The 24,744-nt window shown below is 25.1% G+C and overlaps 1 protein-coding gene and 1 long non-coding RNA gene across 6 annotated transcripts in view; one reads left to right on the top strand and one right to left on the bottom strand.

The window, feature by feature from the left end:
* LOC135926464 (nucleolar protein 56-like) overlaps positions 1–13,831 on the top strand; it is a 55,330-nt gene extending 41,499 nt beyond the window's left edge. The window contains exons 7-10 of one of the 2 annotated variants that reach the window (XM_065462351.1): positions 5,116–5,216; positions 9,069–9,220; positions 9,411–9,532; positions 13,457–13,831. In XM_065462351.1, coding sequence (XP_065318423.1) covers positions 5,116–5,216; positions 9,069–9,220; positions 9,411–9,532; positions 13,457–13,798 — 717 coding nt within the window. In that variant the 3' untranslated portion in view covers positions 13,799–13,831. The remainder of the gene's footprint in view (positions 1–5,115; positions 5,217–9,068; positions 9,221–9,410; positions 9,533–13,456) is intronic. The other variant, XM_065462352.1, reaches the window with a different exon arrangement.
* Positions 13,832–15,208: 1,377 nt separating this feature from the next.
* Positions 15,209–23,806, bottom strand: LOC135926465 (uncharacterized). 4 transcript variants are annotated; one of them, XR_010571885.1, is made up of 8 exons: positions 22,784–23,806; positions 22,556–22,625; positions 22,390–22,511; positions 22,234–22,341; positions 22,103–22,163; positions 22,023–22,057; positions 21,925–21,981; positions 15,210–15,906 (listed from the first exon to the last, which is right to left on the bottom strand). It is a non-coding gene; the product is annotated as an uncharacterized LOC135926465 (long non-coding RNA). The 4 variants fall into 4 exon arrangements; XR_010571884.1 differs by having other exon boundaries at positions 15,209–15,906; positions 22,103–22,341; XR_010571883.1 differs by having other exon boundaries at positions 15,211–15,906; positions 21,925–22,057.
* Positions 23,807–24,744: the final 938 nt, after the last annotated feature.

Below are 24,744 nucleotides of genomic sequence, written 5' to 3'. Positions count from 1 at the left end.
TAACGAATATGACAATTGTCACCTATCTATGATACATCCTCACTGAATTTTTAATTTAATATGTTTAGAATATATATTTTTAGCTATTTCCTTTAAAAAAATTGAAAAAAGTTCAAAAATAAAGATTATGACAATTGTCACCTATCTATGATACATCCTCACTGAATTTTTAATTTAACATGTTTAGAATATATATTTTTAGCTATTTCCTTTAAAAAAATTAAAAAAGGTTCAAAAATAACGAATATGACAATTGTCACCTATATATGATATATCCTCACTGAATTTTAAATTTAACATGTTTAGAATATATATTTTTAGCTATTTCCTTTAAAAAAATTGAAAAAAGTTCAAAAATAACGATTATGACAATTGTCACCTATCTATGATACATCCTCACTGAATTTTTAATTTAACATGTTCAGAATATATATTTTTAGCAATTTGCTATAAAAAACTCAAAAAAGTTCAAAAATGTCGATTATGACAATTGTCACTTATCTATGGTACATCTTCACTGAAATTTTGATTTAACATGTCTACAATATATTTTTTATCTATTTCATTTAAAAAAGTTCAAAAATAACCATCATAACAAATGGCTCTTTTCTATGGTACATCTTTACTTAAAAATTTTAAAAAATAACTATGATGGAATAGTTAAATCAGAGCGTTATATTTTAAAGAAGCTTTAAGAAACTTTCCCGCCTATAATATTAATATCTACTAAATGTTATTTGATTTTTGGTCGAAAAAAATGATCTAGATATTTGCTTAGGTGAAAAAAAGCAACCCTAACTTTAAGGCGTCTTTAAAAAAACGATCCATATTTTGGGTCGGATTGAATAAAACGACCCGATGTTTGAGTCTGAGTCAGAAAAACGACCCAAACTTTGAGTTGGAGTCGAAAAATACGATCTAAACTTCAAGTTGGAGTCGAAAAATACGACCCAAACTTCAAGTTGGAGTCGAAAAATACGACCCTAACTTCAAGTTTGAGTCGAAAAATACGACCCAAACTTCAAGTTGGAGTCGAAAAATACGACCCTAACTTCAAGTTTGAGTCGAAAAATACGACGCAAACTTCAAGTTTGAGTCGAAAAATACGACCCAAATTTCAAGTTTGAGTCGAAAAATACAACCCAAATTTTGAGTCGGAGTTGTAAAAAACGACCCATATTTTGGGTCGAGGTCGTTTTTTTCGGCTTGGACTTGGGTCGGAGTCGAAAAAAACGACCCATATTTTGGGTCGAAGTCGTTTTTTTCGGCTTGAACTCGGGTCGAAGTCGTAAAAAACGACCAAAACTTTGAGTTGGAGTCGAAAAAAACGACCCAAAATTTGGGTGAGCTCTGTTCGAGCCGACTCGGCTAAGCCGATTAACAACACTACATGCAATACAGGGTTAAAAAAAGAAAAATCCCAATCAAAAAAGGTTTTAACTTTTTATCATTTTTTTTCCTTATATTGTTATCTTTTATATACATTTCTAACTTTTTCAATCTCTTTAAGTCCTTTTCAATCTTTATTTTTCTGATCTTTTCTCAATTTTTTTTTCTTCTCATTTTTGATAATTCTTTTTTTGTAATTATTTAATTTTCACTCAATTTTTATTTTGCATAGCAGGCAATTTTTTTATTAGAATTTTTTACATATCAAATTACATTGCTGAATTAAATTAATCGTTTGGTTATAATGTACCCTTTAAAATTAAATAGTAAGTTTGACTGTAATACCAAACAATATGTAAATTAATAAAATATAATCATGTTTAAATTCTTATTTTTAAAATTTTATTGTCTGCCATTGAAATAAAAATTAAGTGAAAATTAAAAATAATTACAAAAAAGATATAAAAATGAGAAAAGAAAAATTGAGAAAAGATCAGAAAAATAAAGATTAAAAATGACTTAAAGAAATTGAAAAAATTATAAATGTATATATAAAAGATAGCGTTATAATGAGAAAAAATGATAAAAAGTCAAAATATTGTTATAACGAAAAAAAAGGAAAGAATTGTTAAAAATATGGTGTAGAGAAATGAAGAAAAATAACAGAGAAAATTTATAAATTATTAAAAAGATAAAGAATTATCAAAAATGAGAAGAAAAATAAATTGAGAAAAGATTAAGAAAAATAAAGTAAAGAAATGGCAAAAAGTTAGAATTAAAATAAGAAGGAATAATGAATAATGAAATAAATAAAAATTTAAGAAAAATTGACAAGGAAAAAAAATTTATTTTAACAATTTTCCTTTTTTGAATGGGAATTTTCCTTTTTTGATTGGATTTTTTCCTTTTTAGTTTGACACTTTTCTTTTTTGATTAAACCTTTTCCTTTTTTGTTTGACACTTTTTCTTTTTTGATCGGCTGACTTTTTCCTAAACTTTTGGGACTTTTCCTCTTTTGATTGACACTTTTCCTTTTTTTGATATGGCCTTATCCTTTTTTGATTGAACCTTTGCCTTTTATTGACCTTTTTCCTTTTTTGAATCATTGGGTAAACACACAAGTGGCTTCCACCACCCAAAAGAAAACGTATCTACATTCACTACTTGGAAGTAAATTTACCCTACTGTCAGGGCCCATTTAATTAAAGAGTGATGATGATACCTCTTATGGATAAGCCAGGATCCACTGAGACAGTAAATTATCCTACTGTCAGGACCCGTTTAATTTAAGAGGACTGACGGTACCTCTTGTGGATAAGTCAGGATCCACTGATTGACAGTAATTTACATAGATTATTGGTAAGAATAGAGAAATAAGAAAAATATATAATTAATAAATAGTATTCTTATTTTTATAAAGAATTTGTTCTAAATTAGTGAATTTTTGATGGTGATCATTATTCATAGGTTTTAAAATGATTATGTGAATCCATAATTGTAACGAATCAAGTACATTTGATGGTAAATCTAGAAATCAAATTATAACTAATTATAAAAAAATTTAATTAGTTATTCTGTGAAAATTTAATCATTAATAGTTTCTTATCATATTAAATTTTAATTTTATAGTTTTCGCAGACGATATTTCCAAATTTTTCGTCGCCATTGAAGTAAAATTTATTGTGTAAGAATTTATGCCACATAACGAAACATGTTATCGATGTCAATCATAAAAACATCATAATATAATCCAAATAGAATGTAATATAAAATGTATGAACTATAATAGTATCTTATATAGCATTTATCACAGTGATAAATACATTAATATAGTTGAAGATAAAACATAATTCGCACTCAAAATTTATTTAATTAATTTAAGTATAATATCACCACTTACCTATGAGTAGTTTAATGGAAGGGCCATTATTCCCATATAAATTTTAAAATGACTAAATTTATAAGGTTTCAATTTAAATATAATTATATCATTTTAGCATTTGAGTATTTTTTAAAGCATTAGTAATGTTATAGCCTTTATTATGAAAAATAGATTTTGTGTTGTCTTAAAATGCAAGTATTTGCAAAGTTTTCAAATTTGTTTTTTATATTCTAGATATGAGGAATTGTAAATCTAATTTAATTGATAGTGAATCTATTAGTTTATCATAATCTTAGAATATTTGTTTGGTCTGACCTCATATTTTTTTATTTTATTTATCTCAGAGACCTACAGGCCAGACTCGGGTAAACGTGCCGTGTCTTTAATTTTTTTTAATTTACCGGGGCAGTGCTAAAAAATTTTTTTACCCAGACCGGGCCGTATATAAACCGAATATTTTAAATCATTAACTTTTAAAATTTAAATAAAATCTAATAAATTTTAAAAATACCTCAGTCTCTGATTTATGTTTAAAATATATAAAAATTATTTTATTTTCCTTTAAAAAATATTAAAATGGTCCGCACTTGTAATCTAGCCATAATATTTTCATTGAGAAGTCATTAACCAGATATAATTATTATATATTTTTTAATATATTTTTCATAGATGCATGCTTATAATATGAATAAATAAATTTCATCTATTTTATAAATAAACAATATATTAACCTAAATGATGGAAATTTTTTTAATAAATAACATTCATAATTAAAATAATGGTGTTGCTTCAATAAAAATCATTTAAATTTTTTTATATAACTGCAATGAACCTGGTGTTGCTTCGATAAAAATATTTATTTTTTTATATAACTACAATGAACTTTTATAAACCTATACAATTAGCTGAACCCAACCTTTATAAATTTTTTCTTAAGAACCGTAACGATAATGATTTATTATATACTTAACCATAACCAAACTGAACCGTTATAAATAAAATTTCGGGTCCCTGCATTTAAATAGATATAAATGATTATCTTTAAAATTGTTAAAATAATTAATGCTTTTATATTTATCTTTAGTTTTACAAAGTTGGCAATTAAAATTATGTAGATAAAAGTTATTAAACTAAATATAATCGACTTTCTTGCCTACCCGCAAATTTAAATTTTATGAAAGATAGTAAGAAACCAATAGAAAATTTATTTTTAATGGACTTATCGATCAATGACATTTTTTAATAGTTTACTAAGCATTAAAAAATGAATATAACTCAAACATGTATTCTAAGGAACGAAATGTAATACCGAGTTATACAAACTAAATAATTTTTGTATATTTAATATATTTTTTATTCTACAGAACCTAAATATAAAATAAATATAGAAGCAATGATAATAATGTTACATTAAATAATATGATTATCTTTTGAAAAATTAAGATAACTATAATGTAACTATGACTAATTGTAACTAGTTACATTTCAAGAAAGGTAACTATTTATTTTTGGATAGAGTAACTTTTTAATGTTGTTACCTTTAAAGGGTAACTTTAACAACATTATCCCTAATTTATAGAGCTAGGATAAAATGGTACTATAATTTATATCTGTTAATAATTAAATAAACTGAATTTCCATTCCCAAATTCTTACTTATATATCGGATAAAATATAAAACATATTACAGTAAAGCTGAAGTTATTCTCTTAAGTTACATTATATTTATATTCACCTAAGTCAAATATTTTATATAAAGGGAAATAATCATATTACTTTTTTATTTTATTCATAGCGATATATCATTTTTTTCTATATCTAATTTTATATACTATGAATACATAGGTAAGCGCTAGATTAATATCACACGCTGGCAGTCTCTCTAATTTAGCCAAATGTCCCGCCTCTACCATTCAAATCCTGGGAGCTGAAAAAGCTCTTTTTAGGTTACATCTTAATATTTAAATATATAAATGAAATAATGTGTCAATTATTATAATACTAGTAGATAGCCCTTCAAAAATGACGGGAATGAGAATTTTCTTCTTACTTTTATGCTAGATGTTACCTGTTATTTGAAAATAATATCCAATTTTTATTCTTTTTACCCCCTCCCCCCTTCAGGCCAGGTTCAATCCATTAAAACTAAGTGTAAATACTATGGTTTGAGTAAGAATAAATTTAAAGCTTTTACTTGATAATACCAATATTATTTGTTAAATACTACTGATCACTTAAACCTAATATTTTTATATTAAAAAAAATTCCCAGGCAAAGTTAAAAGCCATAATAATTTTGAAAATTCTTCATAGCCCAATGAAAGATTATAATAATTCTGGTAGTTGAGAACTGAAATAAAATATTTAAATAATCATAATGAATTTTAAAATCCAATCAAAATCAGATTTTCATGGGCTTTTGTTTTTTGATCAGTTCAAGCCCAGGCCTGCAAAAAAATGTTTTAGGCCAATGTCTGACCAATTAATAATAAAAATATTATCAAGCGTCCAAGCTCATAATAATTTTAAAAATTTTTCCCAAGCCCAGCCCAACCCATAATAATTTTATAAAAAAATTTTCTAAATCTCTAAAAACCATAACTATTTTTTATTATATTTTAAAGCTCACCCGACCAAGGCCAACCTATTAAGACTAAGAGTGAATGCTATTTTTTTGAATAAAAATATATTTAAATTAGATTTTACCTGATAAATATTCTGTGTTAAATATTACACCTACGCCTAATATTAAAAAAATTCCAAAGATAGGTCCTCGCACTTGGAAAATTTTCTCAAACTCGCCAAAGACCATAATAATTTTGATAGATGAGAACTGAAATAAAAATATATATAAAGTCACAATGCATTTAAAAATACTATCAGAATATGAAAGTTGCATGGGCCTTGGTTTTTGATCAGGCCTTGCCATCTCTTTAAAAGAAATTTTCAGGCCAATTTCTAGCCCTTATTTAAAATTAAAAAATTTACAGGAATCTAAGACTATAATAATTATGAAAATGTTTCTCAAGCTATGTCCAAGTCCATAATAATGGTGAAAAATATTTCCCAAGTCCAGGAAACCCAAAAATAATTTATTTTTTCCTTGGATCCATAAAAATAGGTCTGATGTAAGGGGTTTATAAGAATTAAATCTGTCTAATATGTACATATTTTTTTGCCATTTTAAATGGAAAATTTTTCAAAATTATCATCAAATGAAGGGTAAATATCAGATTTCATTCTATTAGTTAGCTCCTGGTAATAAAGTACCATGCTGAAAATATGTTCATCTTAATTTAAATTTTAAACAAACCACCACTTTTCCAAATGATTTATTACTTAGTTACAAAATATAAAATTAAATTTAAGACATTTATTAAATTACAATAGAAAAAATAAAAAGATATGTCTTAGTTAACAAATAATAAAAGGTTAACTTCAATCATAGTAAAATTATATATAAGTAAAACAAAAAGGTTATACATTTAATCAAAAATGTTGTAATAAGTTATGAATAACATACATTCTACAATTATGAAGTTATGAGGAAATGTACAAAATTTTCCTATCTTTTGAGGTGTTATTTAAAAATATATATTTATTTGGGGTTATTCTAAAATTTTCCATTATTTTTATAAAATATGTTAATGATGTATATATTTAGTAATTTTATTTATGTGTTATTCATTTGTATTTGTAATTTATAATCTCAATTTATCCTGCTAGATGAGAGTTTAGTGTTACTAAGGTGTGTTTTGTGCCTTCCATTATTAAAAGCCCTTAAGGAAGGATCTATTCCATAATCTATTAAATATTTGAATTTTATAAAATTTAAATCTTTCAATTAGGTAATTTTTATGCATAAGTAAATATTTACATCTCTTATCTTTTATAAAATTCTAAATTATACATAAATTCAAGAATTAAAATAGTATTTAAATAAATCTCTTATTCCTATCGAATTGGTACTTGATGCATTAAAGTTCTACTGATCCCTAAATATTCAGGAATATGATAATATTAGGCATGTGTTCAGTGCATTCAATGCACATTGTTGTTCTTCTGGATTGATATTTTTATACATAGATTTAGGTAGAGGAATAAAAAATGTTTGATTTTCTAACTCTAAAATAATTAAAAATTATATTAATATTAAAAATTTACTTTGATATAAACTACCTGAAAGTGCCATCTGGATACCATTGCTTTGCTATGTGAAGTGAATGAAATGGTAAGTGTATGAATGTTTAGTTTGTAAGGTGATTACTATTGGACCGATTACGCTATAATCATTTTTATTGGACAAATATATTTTAAAAGAACACTATTGGCTAAATTTGATTGATGATTTTTGAGGATTATTATAATAGATATTATAAAGGTATCGAGTTTGAAACCCGACACCGGAATCGGGAGAAATCTAGGAAATAGATCCCGGAATACCTCTTTAAGTTTTTTTGAACCGAAACCGAATTTAAAATTTTCAGGAACAGGTTCTAATAAAATGGCAACTGATTTATATGCATATTGCAAAATATTTTGCTATGTGATTCATTTAGGATTTATTTTAACCTTTTTAGATTTTTTTATTGCTTATTACCAGAATTTGAAGGAAATGAAATTCCCATAACCAGGGATGCGGTTCGGGTTCGGTTGGCGGGTTTAGTTCGGTTCAGGGAAATATTTTTAAACCCGGGTTTGGTTACGGGTTCAGCTCGGGTTTAAGAATTTTTGAATTGATAAAAAAAAATTCTATATTTAATAAATCATAAAAAACTAGACATAAATTTGGCATAAAAAATAAATTTTTTATTTTATTTATTGGCAAAATATAGTTAAAAATACAAAGCATTGTCATGTATCAATTTTAAAAATTTAATGACATATTTCCTTAAATTAACAATATCCAATATAATAATTTTTACTTTAACTTGTTGACTTTCATTTTCTCTCAATAATCATTGAGAATAAATTAAAAATAAATGGCGTAAATGAATATTGTTTAAAATTTATTAACACACTAATAGGAATCTTTGAGAATAAATTTAAAAAAATTTTAAAATGGCGTAAATGAATTAAATTGCTTATAATTTATTAACACTTCACTTAAAAGGAAATTTTATAAATATTATGTCAAGTAAATTATTAATATTTGTATTTGCAATTATACAAATATCTTATATGATTTTAAACAATTACACTGAACCCGGATTCAGATAAAATTCAAGGGTTCTGTTTGGGGTTTTGAAAATTTTATAAACGGGGTTCAGGTTCTGTTCGGGTTCAGATTTTTTCCCCCAAAACCCGGGTTTTCTTCTCCGGGTTCGGTTCGAATCCCTGCCCATAACCTCTTCAAATCTTAGAAAGAACTCCTTTTAAAAATGTTAGCAATTACAACCACTAAAAAAATTGGAATAGGAACCAGAACCTTTTTGGTTGAAGTTCTAAACTCTGCTCTTGATAAGATATGCCCCTTATTTACTTTAAGAGGAATTGTCTATTTTTATATTTTAATTTTAACTTATATTCAAAAGTCTTATGTCTAATATTATATCTTTATATATTTAATTAAAAATATAAATTCTCCTTTAAAAGAGCTGGGCAGTTAAAGTTTGATATTTGTTTAAATCGTTCCTTAACCTAAAGTTACATTTTTTATTTATTTAAAAAATTCAGATTTCTGTTCATTATGACACAATGAGTTTAAGCGGGAAAACAATTATTTTTCTCTTATATTACATTTTATATATTTTAATAAAATATTATCAACATATTTTACAAATACGAATGTTTATCAAGAGCTCTAAAGAGTCGAAGCGGTAATACTCCCAAGTACGGGCTTCTGTTTCACTCGTCTTTCATCAGTAAAACCGGACCCACTAATAAAGGAAAAATTTCGAGATTTTTAGCCAATAAATGTGCCATCGCTTCCCGGATCGACTGTTTTTCAGGTAGAATTTTTATTATATAAGATAAAAATTTCTTACCTCGATAAAAATATTCTGAAAATTAGTACGTGGGCAAAAGTATATTGACACAGAAAATTAAATAGTATACAACCTTCTTTTTTTAAAGAAAAATGGTTATTGTTAAATATATCCTTATATGTTGTTTATAGCTTCTCATGTTTTTTTATTATAGATGTTTCGTGCCCAATATATGGTCAGTTTTTTAAGGCTCAAGTTGAAAATAGAATAAAATTTCTCGAAAATAATGAAGAACCTATTAAAAACCACGATCTAATGAATCAAGCTCATCAAAAAGTATAATTATTTTTATTAATGGGTAATTATTCTTATAATACATTTATATGATTCGTATTTTCAAAGGCTTATATATAGGTGTATATAAATGGTGAATTCCATAACAAATATATATGAGTTTCAACCCGATCCCCTCAGATTTTCTAACATTTTTACTAGAGTTTGTATATATTATAATTAAAAGAATTTTTTTTTAGCCTCCAACACCGAACCTGAGATACGGATTTCTAAAGTTAGGAAAAATGGGGCATTTTTGGTAAAACGTACTTCCTTTAGATATCTTTGTATTTAGGCTAGAAACGTCATTTAAGTCTCTTTTATAGCCTAACAGTAAATCTTTAAAGTTATATATAAAAAAATTTAAGTATCAAAAATATCGGAAATAGAAAACCGAAAATGATTGTAATTAAATTGGCATTTTTTATCATTTATAGCCAAAGTATTCATTAATAAATTTGCAAAACCTCAAGTTAGGCCGAGACAGGTTTAGGAGATATGACATTTTAGACATAAGTCAATTGTAAAAATTCTTAATAAATATTTGATTAATCATTAATTGAATTGTCATATATTTACATCTAAAACTTTTAAATATTTTATTATTTTATGTATTTAAGTAAAATAGTGGAAAAGGGCTTATTGTTTATTTTGTAGTATATTTACTTCGTTCCTAAAATTCGATTTATTTTTCTCCTTTTTTTAAACAGTAAATTACACTCCATTAAACCTAGATATACCTATATGTTGTGAAGTAAGAAATATACTTCCTTGGATGATTAACCAGAATTAGAGATCTGCAAAGTTAGGCTCGGGCCTAATTCTATTTAAAATAATCGGGGCCGGGCCGGGCTTAATATTTTTAAAAAAATTTCGGGCCGGGTCGGGTCGGACCTTGGAAATTTTATTAAATATATCTAAATTTATCAATTTTATATTGATTTTTTTATATAAAATAAAAAATTTTGATTTAATTTATTGAAACTATACGCTATATAACATATGTCTATTATTTTAAGTAATAAAATTAATTTCTATATTTAAATAACTTTTTAAAAAAATTTCGAATTCGGGCCAGGCCGTCAAAACTTTTTCAAAAAAAATTTAGGGCCGGGCCGGGCTTGAAAAATTAGGCCCGATGCATATCACTAACCAGAATACAGTTAACCATAAAATTTGCACATTAAGCAATTTGAAATATCACATCTCCAAATGGAAAGATTAGATTATTGGCGGTTTTGCCTAATTAAGAATTTACTACGAATGAATTCATGGGAAGGATAGCAAAAAATTAAGGGTGTTTTATCCAGTCCAAATATTATAAATCATAGGAATGTTTTACGAGATTATACTATATATATTATCGAGAAATTTTATAATTTCGATTAAGTCGTCCCTGATAAAAAACATTTTTATATCAATAAAGGTTAAAGGAAAAAAGTGTCAATTAAAGAAATAACTGGAATTACACTTGCGTTGATTTTGCAGCCAAGTCTAACCTCTCATTTTCTGCTATCGAAAAGGCAGAAATCCTTAAAAAAAAATACGCTGGCCTCGCCAACACTATGTTCACTCCTATCGTTACCAATACCCTAGGCATGTTTGGAAACGAGGCCCTCAATTTCATTAAAATCATAGGAAAAAAAATGAGACAGATCTCAGGGGACCCCAGTGAAGGATTTTACCTTCGCCAGCAGATTTCCCTGGAAATTTGCCGGTCTAATTTTTTAAGTATTCACTCTTCTCTTGGATGATATATACCCCCCCCCCTTTTTTTTAAAATATATCTTTTTTTTATAGTCCTTTTTATTGTCTTCATAGATTATATATATTATATATTTATTTTTTTAATATTTAATTTTTAATATATCCATTTTAATATATATTTTTTAATCCTCTGTAATTTAATGATTATGAATAAATAATAAAGTTATTACCAATAAAAAAAAAAGATTATGCAATTTTAAGGAATTTTACTCATTTTAAAGAAACTCATATTGATATAAAATTTTAATAAATTTGCAGATTTAAGACGAAATTTTTTATATTTATTTAAACTAAAATATTTTTATATTTTTAAATCAAAATTCATCAAAAATGTTTTTTTTTAAATCATAATTTATCAAAAGCGTTTTTTTATGATGGTGCAGTAACTTAATATGAGAATTTTAAAAAGCTCATAATCTAATCCATAACGAACTTGATTTTTGAAGTAAAGCGGAATGGCATTTCTTCGTAATAGTCCTTGACAAACATTACCAAAATGTTAGCAGAAAGTTCTAGCCTTCAGCATCCATATGAGAATCAAGTAAACTAATTAATTTTTCTAAAGCAAATATCACTGGAATTAATTCGCATATGGATGATAATGATAAATATGAAAAAAATTATTTATCTAAAGGCCAAAATAAATGCCTATGGTAAATTAAAGTTAAGTTATATTCATATTATAAAAATCATTCAAATAACAATATAAATATTAAATTTTGTCTTCAGTAAAATTATAGTCATAAATTTATTTGTATTTTCTAGTTATTTTTATCAAGAGAGAAATTCAATTTATCATATAAATTAACCAAAGCCCCCCCCCCCCTTCCCCAAAACCCTTTTTCACATCTTAAATAAATATTAAACAGCTTTTGACATTACAATTATTGATCAATCAAATATTTATCAAGAATATTTTCAATTAAACCTACATCGAAATTTTATTATTTCGTAGGAATCGAATAATTCCTTATTTATATTCGCACGAATAAAAACATTCGATTTGATTCGTCGAATAAATTCGAAAATTAAATTCTTTAAAAATATTTGTTAAAAAATAAAAATTAAGGTATTAAAAAGTCTTAAAAAAATTTTTTGAATGAATCTTTGATTTTTTTTAAAAATAATTTCTGATTTCATCTTGAAAGATTTCTTCTGCATTAAAATTTTACTTATAAAAGATTTTTTACTAAATATATTTTGAATTTTAGGTAAAATTTGATCAAAAATCTTTATTTTTTAAAAATTATTCAAATATTTTTTCTCAAAAGATTTCAAATGGAAAAATTAGATGATTAAAATTTAAAAATGATTTATAGATATAGAAATAAAGTAAAAAAAATAAAATGTTCCTTGAGGAACATGTTAAATACTTACAATTACAAATAATTTTAAATATTTATGAATATGTTTTAATATTTACAAATAGTTAGAATATTTACGAATTCGAAAATATACAATTAATTTTGAATAATACGAAAAAATCAAATTATACGAATAATCGAATAATTCGATCGAATAATGGATAAAAAATTATTCGACGAATAATATATTTCCTTGAATCGAATAATTTTGTTATTTGTTTTCTTAATATACGAATCGAATAACGAATAATTCGTTTTAGGTATATTTGCAATAGAATAATGAATAAAATGCGTTATCTCCTAAACTTGGGCTCGGTCCAACTTAAAAATTTACTCATTTATTAATTAATCCTACATATATATATATATATAAATTGAGAGATAAAAAATGCCGATTTGATTTTATAATCATTTTTGGTTTTTGAAATTTAAAATTTAACCTTATATAGCTTTAAAGGCCTACCAATTGGCTATATAAAGAAATTTAAATGACGTTTCTAGATCAATATCTAAAATTAAAGAGAGTGCATTTTGTCTAAAATGCCCCATTTTTTGACATTTAGGACCCATGTCTTAGCCATTGTTTAGAGTTGGAGGCTTATTTTTTTCCCTAGTTATAAATATATATAAATCTTATAGAAATTTAAGAAATGTCTGAAGGGTTAGTGTTGAAAATCATGTTTTTTTTGTTGATATCATGGAATTGTACATTATTATTATATGTAGAGATTATATTTGCTAATTCTATCAACCTACCTGCTAAATTTATATTAAATTTACTTCGACTATCTTAAAGGCAATGGAATATATGAAAAACATTGGTACTGAACCTACGAGCTATATTGGGGGAAAAAAAATTAAAAAAAAGGACAAAAGGCAACACTCACCAATTGAATCAAATAGTTTATTACTCAAAAAAGAGGACACAGAATCTAGCATCTTGATAGAGGATGAAGAACATGAACAACATGCCACGAAAAAAAGTAAAAAAAGAAAGATGGAGGCAACTTTAAATCATTTTGAAATCAATACATCAATTTTGAATGGTAAAGTAGAAAATTATTCCCTTTCTGATGAGGTGAAAAATATAACAAATGCAAAATTTAATAAAAGGAAAAAAAAAAAAATGCTCGACTAATATTGAAATTCAAATTATCTTAAATATATGCTTTTGAAAATGATAAATTTTTGTTATTTTAGTTTTGTTGTCTTATAAACTGTCGATTATGTGTGTAATAGGTTAATTTCTTGTATATTGTGAGTCTAACTAAAATATTAAATTTTTAAAGAATATATTAAATTAGCAAGAATATAATGATCTAATGACAAATACACAATGCAGATATCGAACACTACGATTTATAAAACAATTGTTGTATAAGTAGATAATCGAGGAGAGATATTAGAGCCTTAATTGACATTAAAAATGTGATGTCCGTAAAATTCTGACAAAACATTAGCCGGGTTTTAATTTTGGTAAATGCCCGGCAATTTGCGCAATTTTTTAAAGGTCCGGGTTTTTCAGACCCCGAATATACACGACCTTTTATAGAAATTTGGTAGAAAAACAGTGCTGAAAATTGAAACTAGGAAGAAATTTACTTTTAAAAAATTTGCTCTTTTTAAGCCTTTAAAATATTTTTTAAAATTTTTATCAGATATCTTTTATTGGTATTTTAGACCGCTTTTTTATCCAGGAGTACTATTGTCCTAGGATATGTTTGCCCTAGGTACTTTTGGCTGGGATGTTCAAGACACTTCTGATCAATTACTCTTGAAGGCGCAATTGGCTCAGGGACGTCGCTATATAGGTGCGACAGATGCTAAAGCATGTCTTTTTCAAAATTATCTCATTTGAAAAGGAATTAGCACCCTATTTTTTAAAAAAATTAAATTAATTAATTAATACTTTATATTTCTATCTTTTCGCCCTAAACAAAATGAAAATATGAAAAAATATATTATATGATAAAAATGTTATAAATCGATTCATAATTATTAACATTATTTTATAAGGTATCATTTTATTAGATGATTCTATATATCAAAATGAAACCTAACCTAATCTAATACCAGTAACAATTTTCAAAATAGTTCATCAATTAATACTCCAATAAGTAAAATTCTTCAATTTTATTTTTCATTTAATAGTTGCCCCTCAATTTTATTTGAAAAAGGGATTGCCATCTTATTGCCATTCATTATAAGGTACATCTGTTTATGATGATTATTTTATTAGAAGATTATAGACATAAACTATACTAAATTACAATTTATAGCTTGAAAGTAGTTGCTAAATTATTAGCCCAAATAATAATATTTTTCAGTTGAATATTTTATTTTTCATTTAATCGATGCCTCCCAGCTTTTTATTTTAAAAGGATTCTCAATCTTACATCAGTTTATAACTCATTGAAGGGTACATCTACTTATAATTTTTATTTTGTAAATAATTCTTTATTAGATTAACGCATCATAGGAATAGCCAGGAGGGGAAAACAGAAAAAACCCCTTTCGGAAATTTGCCTGTTGTAAATATCATTTAAAGCTAATGACAAATCTCTCCATATCAATGTTGTTAAACGCCTACCGCTGCTATTTTATAAAAAAAATAGTGCGCTATCGCTATCGTTTTCAAATGAGTGGCGCGCTATTAGCTACTCTTTACTCTATTTTGATTTTTTTTTTAAAATTTTTTACATAACTTTATTTCCACAAATAAAATATTGGTATAAAAACATGACTATAATTTGTTACACATATATATATATATATATATTATATATATATATATATATATAATTTATTTAATATTGCACTTTATAATAATAACATTTTGTACTGTCATCCCCAAGTCTAGAGCGACGATCAGAAAGTATAAGCTTTGCCATACTAAATAATCGTTCAGCACTAGCACTTGAGGGCAACGCAGTATTAATAATAAACACACATTTTATATGAAAAAAATCATCAAAGATATTTAAATGAGTATTTTTAGAATTAAAATAATAATCTAGAGGTTCAATAATATTATTATTATTTATTTTAAAAAAATCGTCTATGTAAGGCCGCGGTTTCGATCTTGCTATAGTATTAGTATCGTGGTTAGGCATCGCATTTTTTAATGTTACCATCAGCCTATCAAGTTGCCATTTAGATGTCAAATTAATGTATAGCCAATTTAACTTGAAACTAGGATGAACGATAGCAGCTATTACATTATCATCATCATACAGATCTGGAAATCTAATTTATATAAAGCTATTGTATTAATTATAAAATAAGAAAAATACCTATTTAATTTTTAAATTTATCTGAGATTTAGATTCATTTATAAAAAAATATTAAAATAGAATTAAATTATTTTAAATAAAGATTTTAAAAATATAATTATTATACACAAGGTAATTAATAATATATTAATTTTGAATTAATTATATTAATATTATAGATTGAAATGTAAATTAAGCCAATTTAAATTATGGCTAATCAAGCAATAAATCATTCATTTTATATAATTGTATAATAGAGTTGGCAAAATTTTCTTGCGAAACCGATATCCAGTAGTAATTTTTTCTTCAAGATTAAAGTATTTTTTGAATTTTGGGAAAGGATAATCTATATTTTTCTCATTTTCCAAAGAAATTTCACTATCTTCAACAATCTCACACATTTTTAATAAATAGATTTATAATGCTAACTAGATTTATAATGTATATTTTTAAATATAAATTTCAAAATTAAATAAAATAAAAGGATTATAATTTTTGATTTAATAAAAAATATATTTTAATAATTTTTAGATGTATTTATTATGTAAAATTGCGCTACTTTCTAAATTAGTAGCGAGCTACCGCTTTAGCTATTTTCTAAAAAAAGTAGCCAGCTAAAGTTACCACTACTGAAAAAAGTAGCGCGCTATTTTAACAACACTGCCCCATATACACCCCTTCCCTCCCAAAAATGTATACAACATATTACGACAAAGAATTTAAAGAAAATAAAAGTTAATAGTTTTTTAAAATAACTAAAATATTTTAGAAAAAAAACATTTTTATACAAAAAAAGTGTAGCCCCAATAAAATTATTTTTATCAAAATCTAATATAGCCAAGAGTCTTCAATAAGTGTACTTAAAGACCTCCTTATGGGAATAAAATCACCTAAAACTGGCACCTCTCCTCCCCCCCCCCCAACTCATCTTGGCCACGCCTATGGTGCACATCAAAATTTAACTAAATCAAATGCTAACTATTTGAATATTCAAAGATTCCTCAAATTATACACAATTTAGAAGAATTTGGTTAAATAAATTTTTTATTTATATTAAATTCTTAAAGTTAGATGCAGTTTTAGGAATTTTTTATTGTTTATGTATGAGATTAAAGCTTTTTTATTAGACTCTACATTTGTGTTAGACATTAATTTGATTAACGAGTATATGTATACTAATTAAACCTGGCAATATAGACCAAGTGCTCTCATAGTGTGGTAAGAGAGGCGAAGCCCCCCATAAATTATTAAATTGAGTAAAGGTAATAGATACTTTTTAAAAAAATTGGCTTCTTATGTAAAAGTTAGCAACGCTTCTGAATTAATGTGGATTTGTTTTGAATTTTTTTTTTAAATTGTTCAAATTTTCAAATCTTAATTATATTGAATTTTTAAAAAGACAGTAGTTATAATAAATTTTTATAAATATATTTTGTTACATTTATTTTATCGTTACTGTAAATAATAAAATAACAATACCATGTGTATTGCGAGAAGGCTACGGGGGCTATATCATCCCTCACTAAATTTTTTGATTTTTAGCCACCATTCCAAATTTTGAAGAGGGACTGAGCCCTGCCAAAAATTAGCATTTAAATTTGAACACCTTTTCTCCTTATTGTAGTTATTAAAATTTTCATATAGTCAAAAATCTTAGCAGCAAAAAGTTTTATTTTTATAAGTCGTCTCCGCGTTTCCACTCTATAGTGATAGAGTAATGTTCACCACTAATAATTAGTGGTGATGAATAGCTCCATTTTAAACAGGTTTTGAGCCAACTCTAAAAAGGATAAACTTACCTCTAGTCTTCTTAAAGAGCGCTATTTGGTTAGATTTAAAAAAACAGCCCAATTAAGATTCAAGCCAAAAAATATTATGCAAGCCTCGAGATATAGCAAATAGATATCCAAACCTTTCTGCCATCTATGAGTAAGTCTTCAGGATCACCTAATATTACCTTGTTTATAATCTTAATCGGACCGTTTCTAAAAATCGACCCAATAGGGCTTTTTAACCACTCGATAGAGGTCAGGGGTGTTACTAACCTTTACAATCTCTTTTTCCGGTCTTCGGCCGGATTTTTTAAAAGTATATTATACTTTATAAATTATATTTCATGTTTTGTCATTTATTATGCATATATATGTCGTATTGGGATATGGAATCTCGTGGGATTCGGAATCCCAACGTGGGGATTCGAGATCTTGAATCCCCACGTTTTTTTTGGAATCTTTTTTTTAAATTAAAAAAAATATTTAAATATTCCGAATCCCCATGGGGATGGGGATTCGGAATATTTTTATTATATTTTTTATTAAATATTTTAGTTTTATATAAAAATTTTAATATTTGGAGAATTTCTTAAGAATTTAATAAAATCTTTCTTTTCTTTCTTTCTTATTACTTTAAGTGATCTTTCTTTCTTATTACTTTAAGTGATCTTTCTTTCTTTCATTACTTTCCTAAAAATTTTTATTTTAATATTTGGAGAATTTCTTATGAATTTAATAATCATCTGTATACATTTATACAAAATTTCAATTTAATGAATAAAATTGACTCGTTTATTACTATATTTCGATATTTTTATTTTGTATAAATTTCAATAATATATTTCAATTTATTTCGAATTAACCCTTCCCAACAAAGGTTAAAAAATTCACAAACTTTAAAGATGGGGTCTATTTTACCCCTAATAAAAATACAAAATTTAAGATTTTATGCTAATTTTCCTAAAATTGCTTAGATTTTAAGACTATATTTCAATTTAATGAATAAAATTGACTCATTTAATACTATATTTCGATATAATAAAAATATGCTACATTATTTTAAAAAATTATCACCAAATAATACTATATTAATTTAAAATAACATTAAAAAAAATAACAAAAAAAATAATATACCCGACTTAAGCAATAACCCATATTTTAATTTTTCTTTCTTTCTTATTACTTTCCTAAAATTTTTGAAAAAAAATATTCACAAAAACAACAAAAAAAAATTGAAAAACGAAAAAAAACAACACCAATTTTTTTTTAAATCTAGCTATTTTTTTTATATAATAAAAATAAACTTAAACTCTATTCATTTTTTTCATCGTTTTTAAAAATTATTAAATTATATTTTTTTAAATATTCCGAATCTCCCTAATGGGCTAAGCACATCTAATTAAAAATAAACTTAGTACTCTATTCATAAACTAAATAATATAATTTTCAAAAAGGATATAATTAAAAGGCTAAAATAAGGGATTCAAATTAAAGCAATAATGAATGAAAAGGGATAAGATTGACATTTTTGTTTTTGTAAGTTTATGTAAAATCAATCACTTGACAAACCTTGATATTTTTTAAAATTCTATATTTTGAAATATTTGCTAAGTCTATTTTTATAACACTTATTTTTTATGGATAAAAATAACCCCGGTCTTCCGTATTAGATTGAAACAATCTAAGTTTTATATGATCAGATTAGCTTCTGCTTACAGTTATTCCACACATAGCCCTTACAAAAACAAATTTCCAAACTTTTTAAATCGTCTAAAATTAATTAAAAACAGATAGGATGTACATCATAAACTAGGTTTTGAAGATGATTTTTGAATACTTTTTATCAGGGTTGGCAATTCGGTCAATTGACCGGTCAAATTCAGTCAATTGACCGGAGGAGTATTTGACCTGGTCAAATACGGTCAAATACTCCAAAATATTTTAAGTGATAAAATTAATTTCAAAAGTATAAGGAGAACTCGACTATTTAACAGCACTAATTAATCTTTTAAAAATGTTTAAGAGTGAGAAAGTACAGATTTAAACGGCCTTTTTTTAGTCAAACTTTAGAGTTAACATTTTAAAGCGAAAATAATCAATAATACGTAGAATTGTTAACATTTTTCTTTCATTTTCCTTCAATTTTAACTATAATCTATGTCTTCTGGTGGATTAAATCATGAGAGGGTGGGTGTAAACATTTTCCCAAAAAAATATCTAGACAAAGGTATTAAATCCTCTCCATCTTTCCCGATGTCGAAATCTTCAATCGATTTCTGTTTTACTAAGAATATCCCAAATCGACATATTTCTTTCTAAAGAAAAAGTATAACTAGTAATTATTAGTCTTAATGGGCATGGTGGGCAAAGTTTATCCCACTAACTTTAGGTGGGAATTGATTGTTTTTTATAGAAATTACTGCTTTCCACATAATTAACTATTAAACATGCCGTTTATACTTTTGAAATTAATTTTATCACTTAAAATATTTTGGAGTATTTGACCAGGTCAAATACTCCTCCGGTCAATTGACTGAATTTGACCGGTCAATTGACCGAATTGCCAACCCTGATAAAAAGTATTCAAAAATCATCTTCGAAACCTAGTTTATGATGTACATCCTATCTGTTTTTAATTAATTTTAGACGATTTAAAAAGTTTGGAAATTTGTTTTTGTAAGGGCTATGTGTGGAATAACTGTAAGCAGAAGCTAATCTGATCATATAAAACTTAGATTGTTTCAATCTAATACGGAAGACCGGGGTTATTTTTATCCATAAAAAATAAGTGTTATAAAAATAGACTTAGCAAATATTTCAAAATATAGAATTTTAAAAAATATCAAGGTTTGTCAAGTGATTGATTTTACATAAACTTACAAAAACAAAAATGTCAATCTTATCCCTTTTCATTCATTATTGCTTTAATTTGAATCCCTTATTTTAGCCTTTTAATTATATCCTTTTTGAAAATTATATTATTTAGTTTATGAATAGAGTACTAAGTTTATTTTTAATTAGATGTGCTTAGCCCATTAGGGAGATTCGGAATATTTAAAAAAATATAATTTAATAATTTTTAAAAACGATGAAAAAAAATGAATAAAGTTTAAGTTTATTTTTATTATATAAAAAAAATAGCTAGATTTAAAAAAAAATTGGTGGTGTTTTTTTTCGTTTTTTCAATTTTTTTTGTTGTTTTTGTGAATATTTTTTTTCAAAAATTTTAGGAAAGTAATAAGAAAGAAAGAAAAATTAAAATATGGGTTATTGCTTAAGTCGGGTATATTATTTTTTTTGTTATTTTTTTTATGTTTTTTTTATGTTATTTTAAATTAATATAGTATTATTTGGTGATAATTTTTTAAAATAATGTAGCATATTTTTATTATATCGAAATATAGTATTAAATGAGTCAATTTTATTCATTATATTGAAATATAGTCTTAAAATCTAAGCAATTTTAGGAAAATTAGCATAAAATCTTAAATTTTGTATTTATTAGGGGTAAAATAGACCCCATCTTTAAAGTTTAAGTGATTTTTTTAACCTTTGTTGGGAAGGGTTAATTCGAAATAAATTGAAATATATTATTGAAATTTATACAAAATAAAAATATCGAAATATTGTAATAAACGAGTCAATTTTTTTCATTAAATTGAAATATTGTATTAAAATGTATACAGATGATTATTAAATTCATAAGAAATTCTCCAAATATTAAAATAAAAAATTTTAGGAAAGTAATGAAAGAAAGAAAAGAAAGATCACTTAAAGTAATAAGAAAGAAAGATTTTATTAAATTCTTAAGAAATTCTCCAAATATTAAAATTTTTATATAAAGCTAAAATATTTAATAAAAAATATAATAAGGGGATTCGATTTAAATATTTTTTTTAATTTAAAAAAAAGATTCCAAAAAAACGTGGGGATTCAAGATCTCGAATCCCCACGTTGGGATCCCGAATCCCACGAGATTCCATATCCCAATACGACATATATACTAATACTAGCATATAAATACAAGACATTTGATGGGTTAAAAATATTATTTTTTAATAGAAAATATTTATTACAGTATTAAATATTTTCATATATTATAATTTATAATATCAAAGAGCATTAAATATTTGTGAATTCGAATATAAAATTATTTTTCAAGTAAAAATTATAAAAATGATAAAAAAAATATATTTTTTTTCCTTCATTATCCAATATACCTCTATATGGATTGTTGCTACCAAAAACAGGCTATACCATCCTAATAAGAATCATGCCTATATTTAATTTTATCTGTAATCACATAAATTTTAATAACATAAGAGATATTTTCAGATTGAACACCTATAGCTTCTATTGTTTTTCAAATATATCTTATATATATATAAATTAATTTACCTATTTTCTTTCTCTTAACCTTTTGCTTTCAATTTTTATATCTCTCGGAACTTCAATTACTCTTTTATTATATAATATAAAGCATAGTTTAAAATTGAACAACTGTATTTTAAATGTAGTTTATTCCTCACCTCTTTCATAGCCTCATCTTCCTTTGTGTAAAATATCATCAACATTGCTTCTATTTATATTATTTATAGCCTTCAACTCAATATCAATAGCTCTTCTTTCTTTATTATCTAATAAATTTAAAATAAATGAGTTAAAGATATTTTAATTAAATATACTTTGTTCAACTCCAACTTTTTAATTGTCCCCTCTTTTGTCTAAAATATTATCAATTTTGTTTCCATTTGTATTATTTTAAGCATTTAATTCATCTCGAAATCAATCTCTTCTTTCTTCACTTCTAATATAAAATATATGAGTAAAAGATGTTTTAATTAAATATACTCAGAGTTTTAACCAAGTTAGTGGTTTGGATTTTAGAAATTTTCTTGGGTATAGGTACAGTAAATTAAATCTAAAAATGAATAATATAGTAGATTATTGATTTTGAACTTTATTTTCAATGAATAAATTATTATATTTATATAATTAGGATTATAAAATAATTTAAATAATAAAAATCTAATCAATGCTTGATTGATATTTAGACATTATTATTGCATATATAAATACTTTTTATTTGTTATATATGTTAAAGTAGGCAGGGAGTAAGAGACTTCTATCACTTCTATATTAACTGTATTCATCTTATTTAAGTAAGGCGATGTCTAGGATTATGAGTCACGTAATTTTTATTGTCGCGATCGTAAAATTGTTGATGCACATTGGATATTATAACCTCTAACATTTTTTAACGGTTGTCTATTGTTGTCAAATCTGTTGTTGTATTTAAAATCATTAAAAGGCTTGTAATTATTATTATATCCATAATTGTTATTATTAAATCTATTATTGTTATTATATCTTGTGTCCTAATTATTGAAAAGAACATAAGAAATTTCTCTAAATCTTTGGTTGTCATGATGTGGTCGTGTCTGTCATGGTTGTCTTAACTGTTGTTTGAATGATTATCGTAATTCTGTTGGTCTCATCATACAGTATCATCTGGGCATTATCATATCTGCTGTTAGTTGGCTTTTGTTTGTTAACTTTCTTATCTTGTCTTGCTCCCTCCACATGTTTTACATAAGAGTTTGTGTTACCTTTGATAACGATCTTATGTATGATGTTTCGATATCAGTTTCATCTAATTCTTTACCTATCTTTATGACATCATCTAAAATGAGTAAATTTTTAATCCTGTACTTTATTTTAGACAAGCCTGAACACCTTTATTTTCTCTATAACCTTATCGTATACAACAACGTTGCAATTCATGTTGAGCTAATCGGGTAATCTACTCTAAAAAACTTTCGTTCTTATTTTCGACCGCAGCATTGAAATGGCTAATTTTCTTGTTTCGAGTCTTATCAGGCTGTAATAATCTGAGCTTGTTGATTAGTGTCGACGATTTCTTAAGATCAGCTTCAGTGCTTATAGATTGTAGTTTAGTAAAGATGTCATCTGGTAAATTATGGTGTAAGGTAGTTGTCGTAAATTGTAATATTTTTATTATATATTTGAAATGTCAATCATTTCAAATTAGATTTTTTTTATAGTTTTTGATGAAAAAAGATTTTTATATCATTAATTTTTTTATGAAAATTATGAATTAATGTTTTTTTTATGAAAATATATTTAATTGTTTTTTTTAAAAATTACTAATAAAAAAGAAGACCTTATTTTATTTGCGATTTTTGTAATTTGAATAAATTATTTCTATATTTAGATCATTGCCAATTTGGATTGTCTGCTCAATTTTGATAGTTCTTTTTATTTAGTTTTCTAGTTTGTCATTTCTATTTCTGATTTTTTTTAATTTCATCGTTTTTATTGACAGTTGTTGACCGTGACTACAGGATAGTCTTGATACCAAGGTTATTCGTTATTATAAGGTAAAAACAATATTTTTATTTTATATTTTGTGTATCTCCTCAGGACACAACGCAATCACATTTTTGTTTAAATTTTTTAGAAATTTAATTAATTTTTTTAAAAAAAACACATTTTTAAATATTCTAAAAATATTTATTTACCACGGCCAATTTAAAGTAATATAAATTTTCCATATAATGAGATGGGTTTTATGTTTAATTTTGATATTGAGCCTAGCCTATTTAATAAAATTTCATAGTATCCGAGTATTACTTATCAAAATTTGTATCAAATGGTTGATAAATTTGATGTAAATAATGCATTAGTGACAATTTTATTATTGATCATAATATGTGGGTTATCTATTATAATAAAATTTTTGTTTGGAAAATGTACTCTGGTTGCGACCAAAGTATAATGGAAATTGGAAAATAGACACTCCGGTGTCGGCTGATTGTTGGAAAAAAATTTCGGTTTTGGAAAGTAATTTAAGTGTGGTTTTAAATGAAATAAAGAACGGCAGACCAGAAATGGTAGAAACTTTGGAATGTAATAACGATGATCGTTTGGATATTGTGGAGAGATCTGTAGTTATCCTCCAAGAATTGAAAGAAATAAAAGAAGTTATTAAGATTATATATCAAGATATAAATAAATTG

This window comes from Gordionus sp. m RMFG-2023, chromosome 3, assembly GCF_954871325.1.
Source record: "Gordionus sp. m RMFG-2023 chromosome 3, tfGorSpeb1-WG-v2, whole genome shotgun sequence".
Classification (NCBI taxonomy): Eukaryota; Metazoa; Nematomorpha; class Gordioida; order Chordodea; family Parachordodidae; genus Gordionus; species Gordionus sp. m RMFG-2023.
Note: the sequence above shows the minus strand (reverse complement) of the source record. Positions and strands in the feature narration are given on the sequence as shown.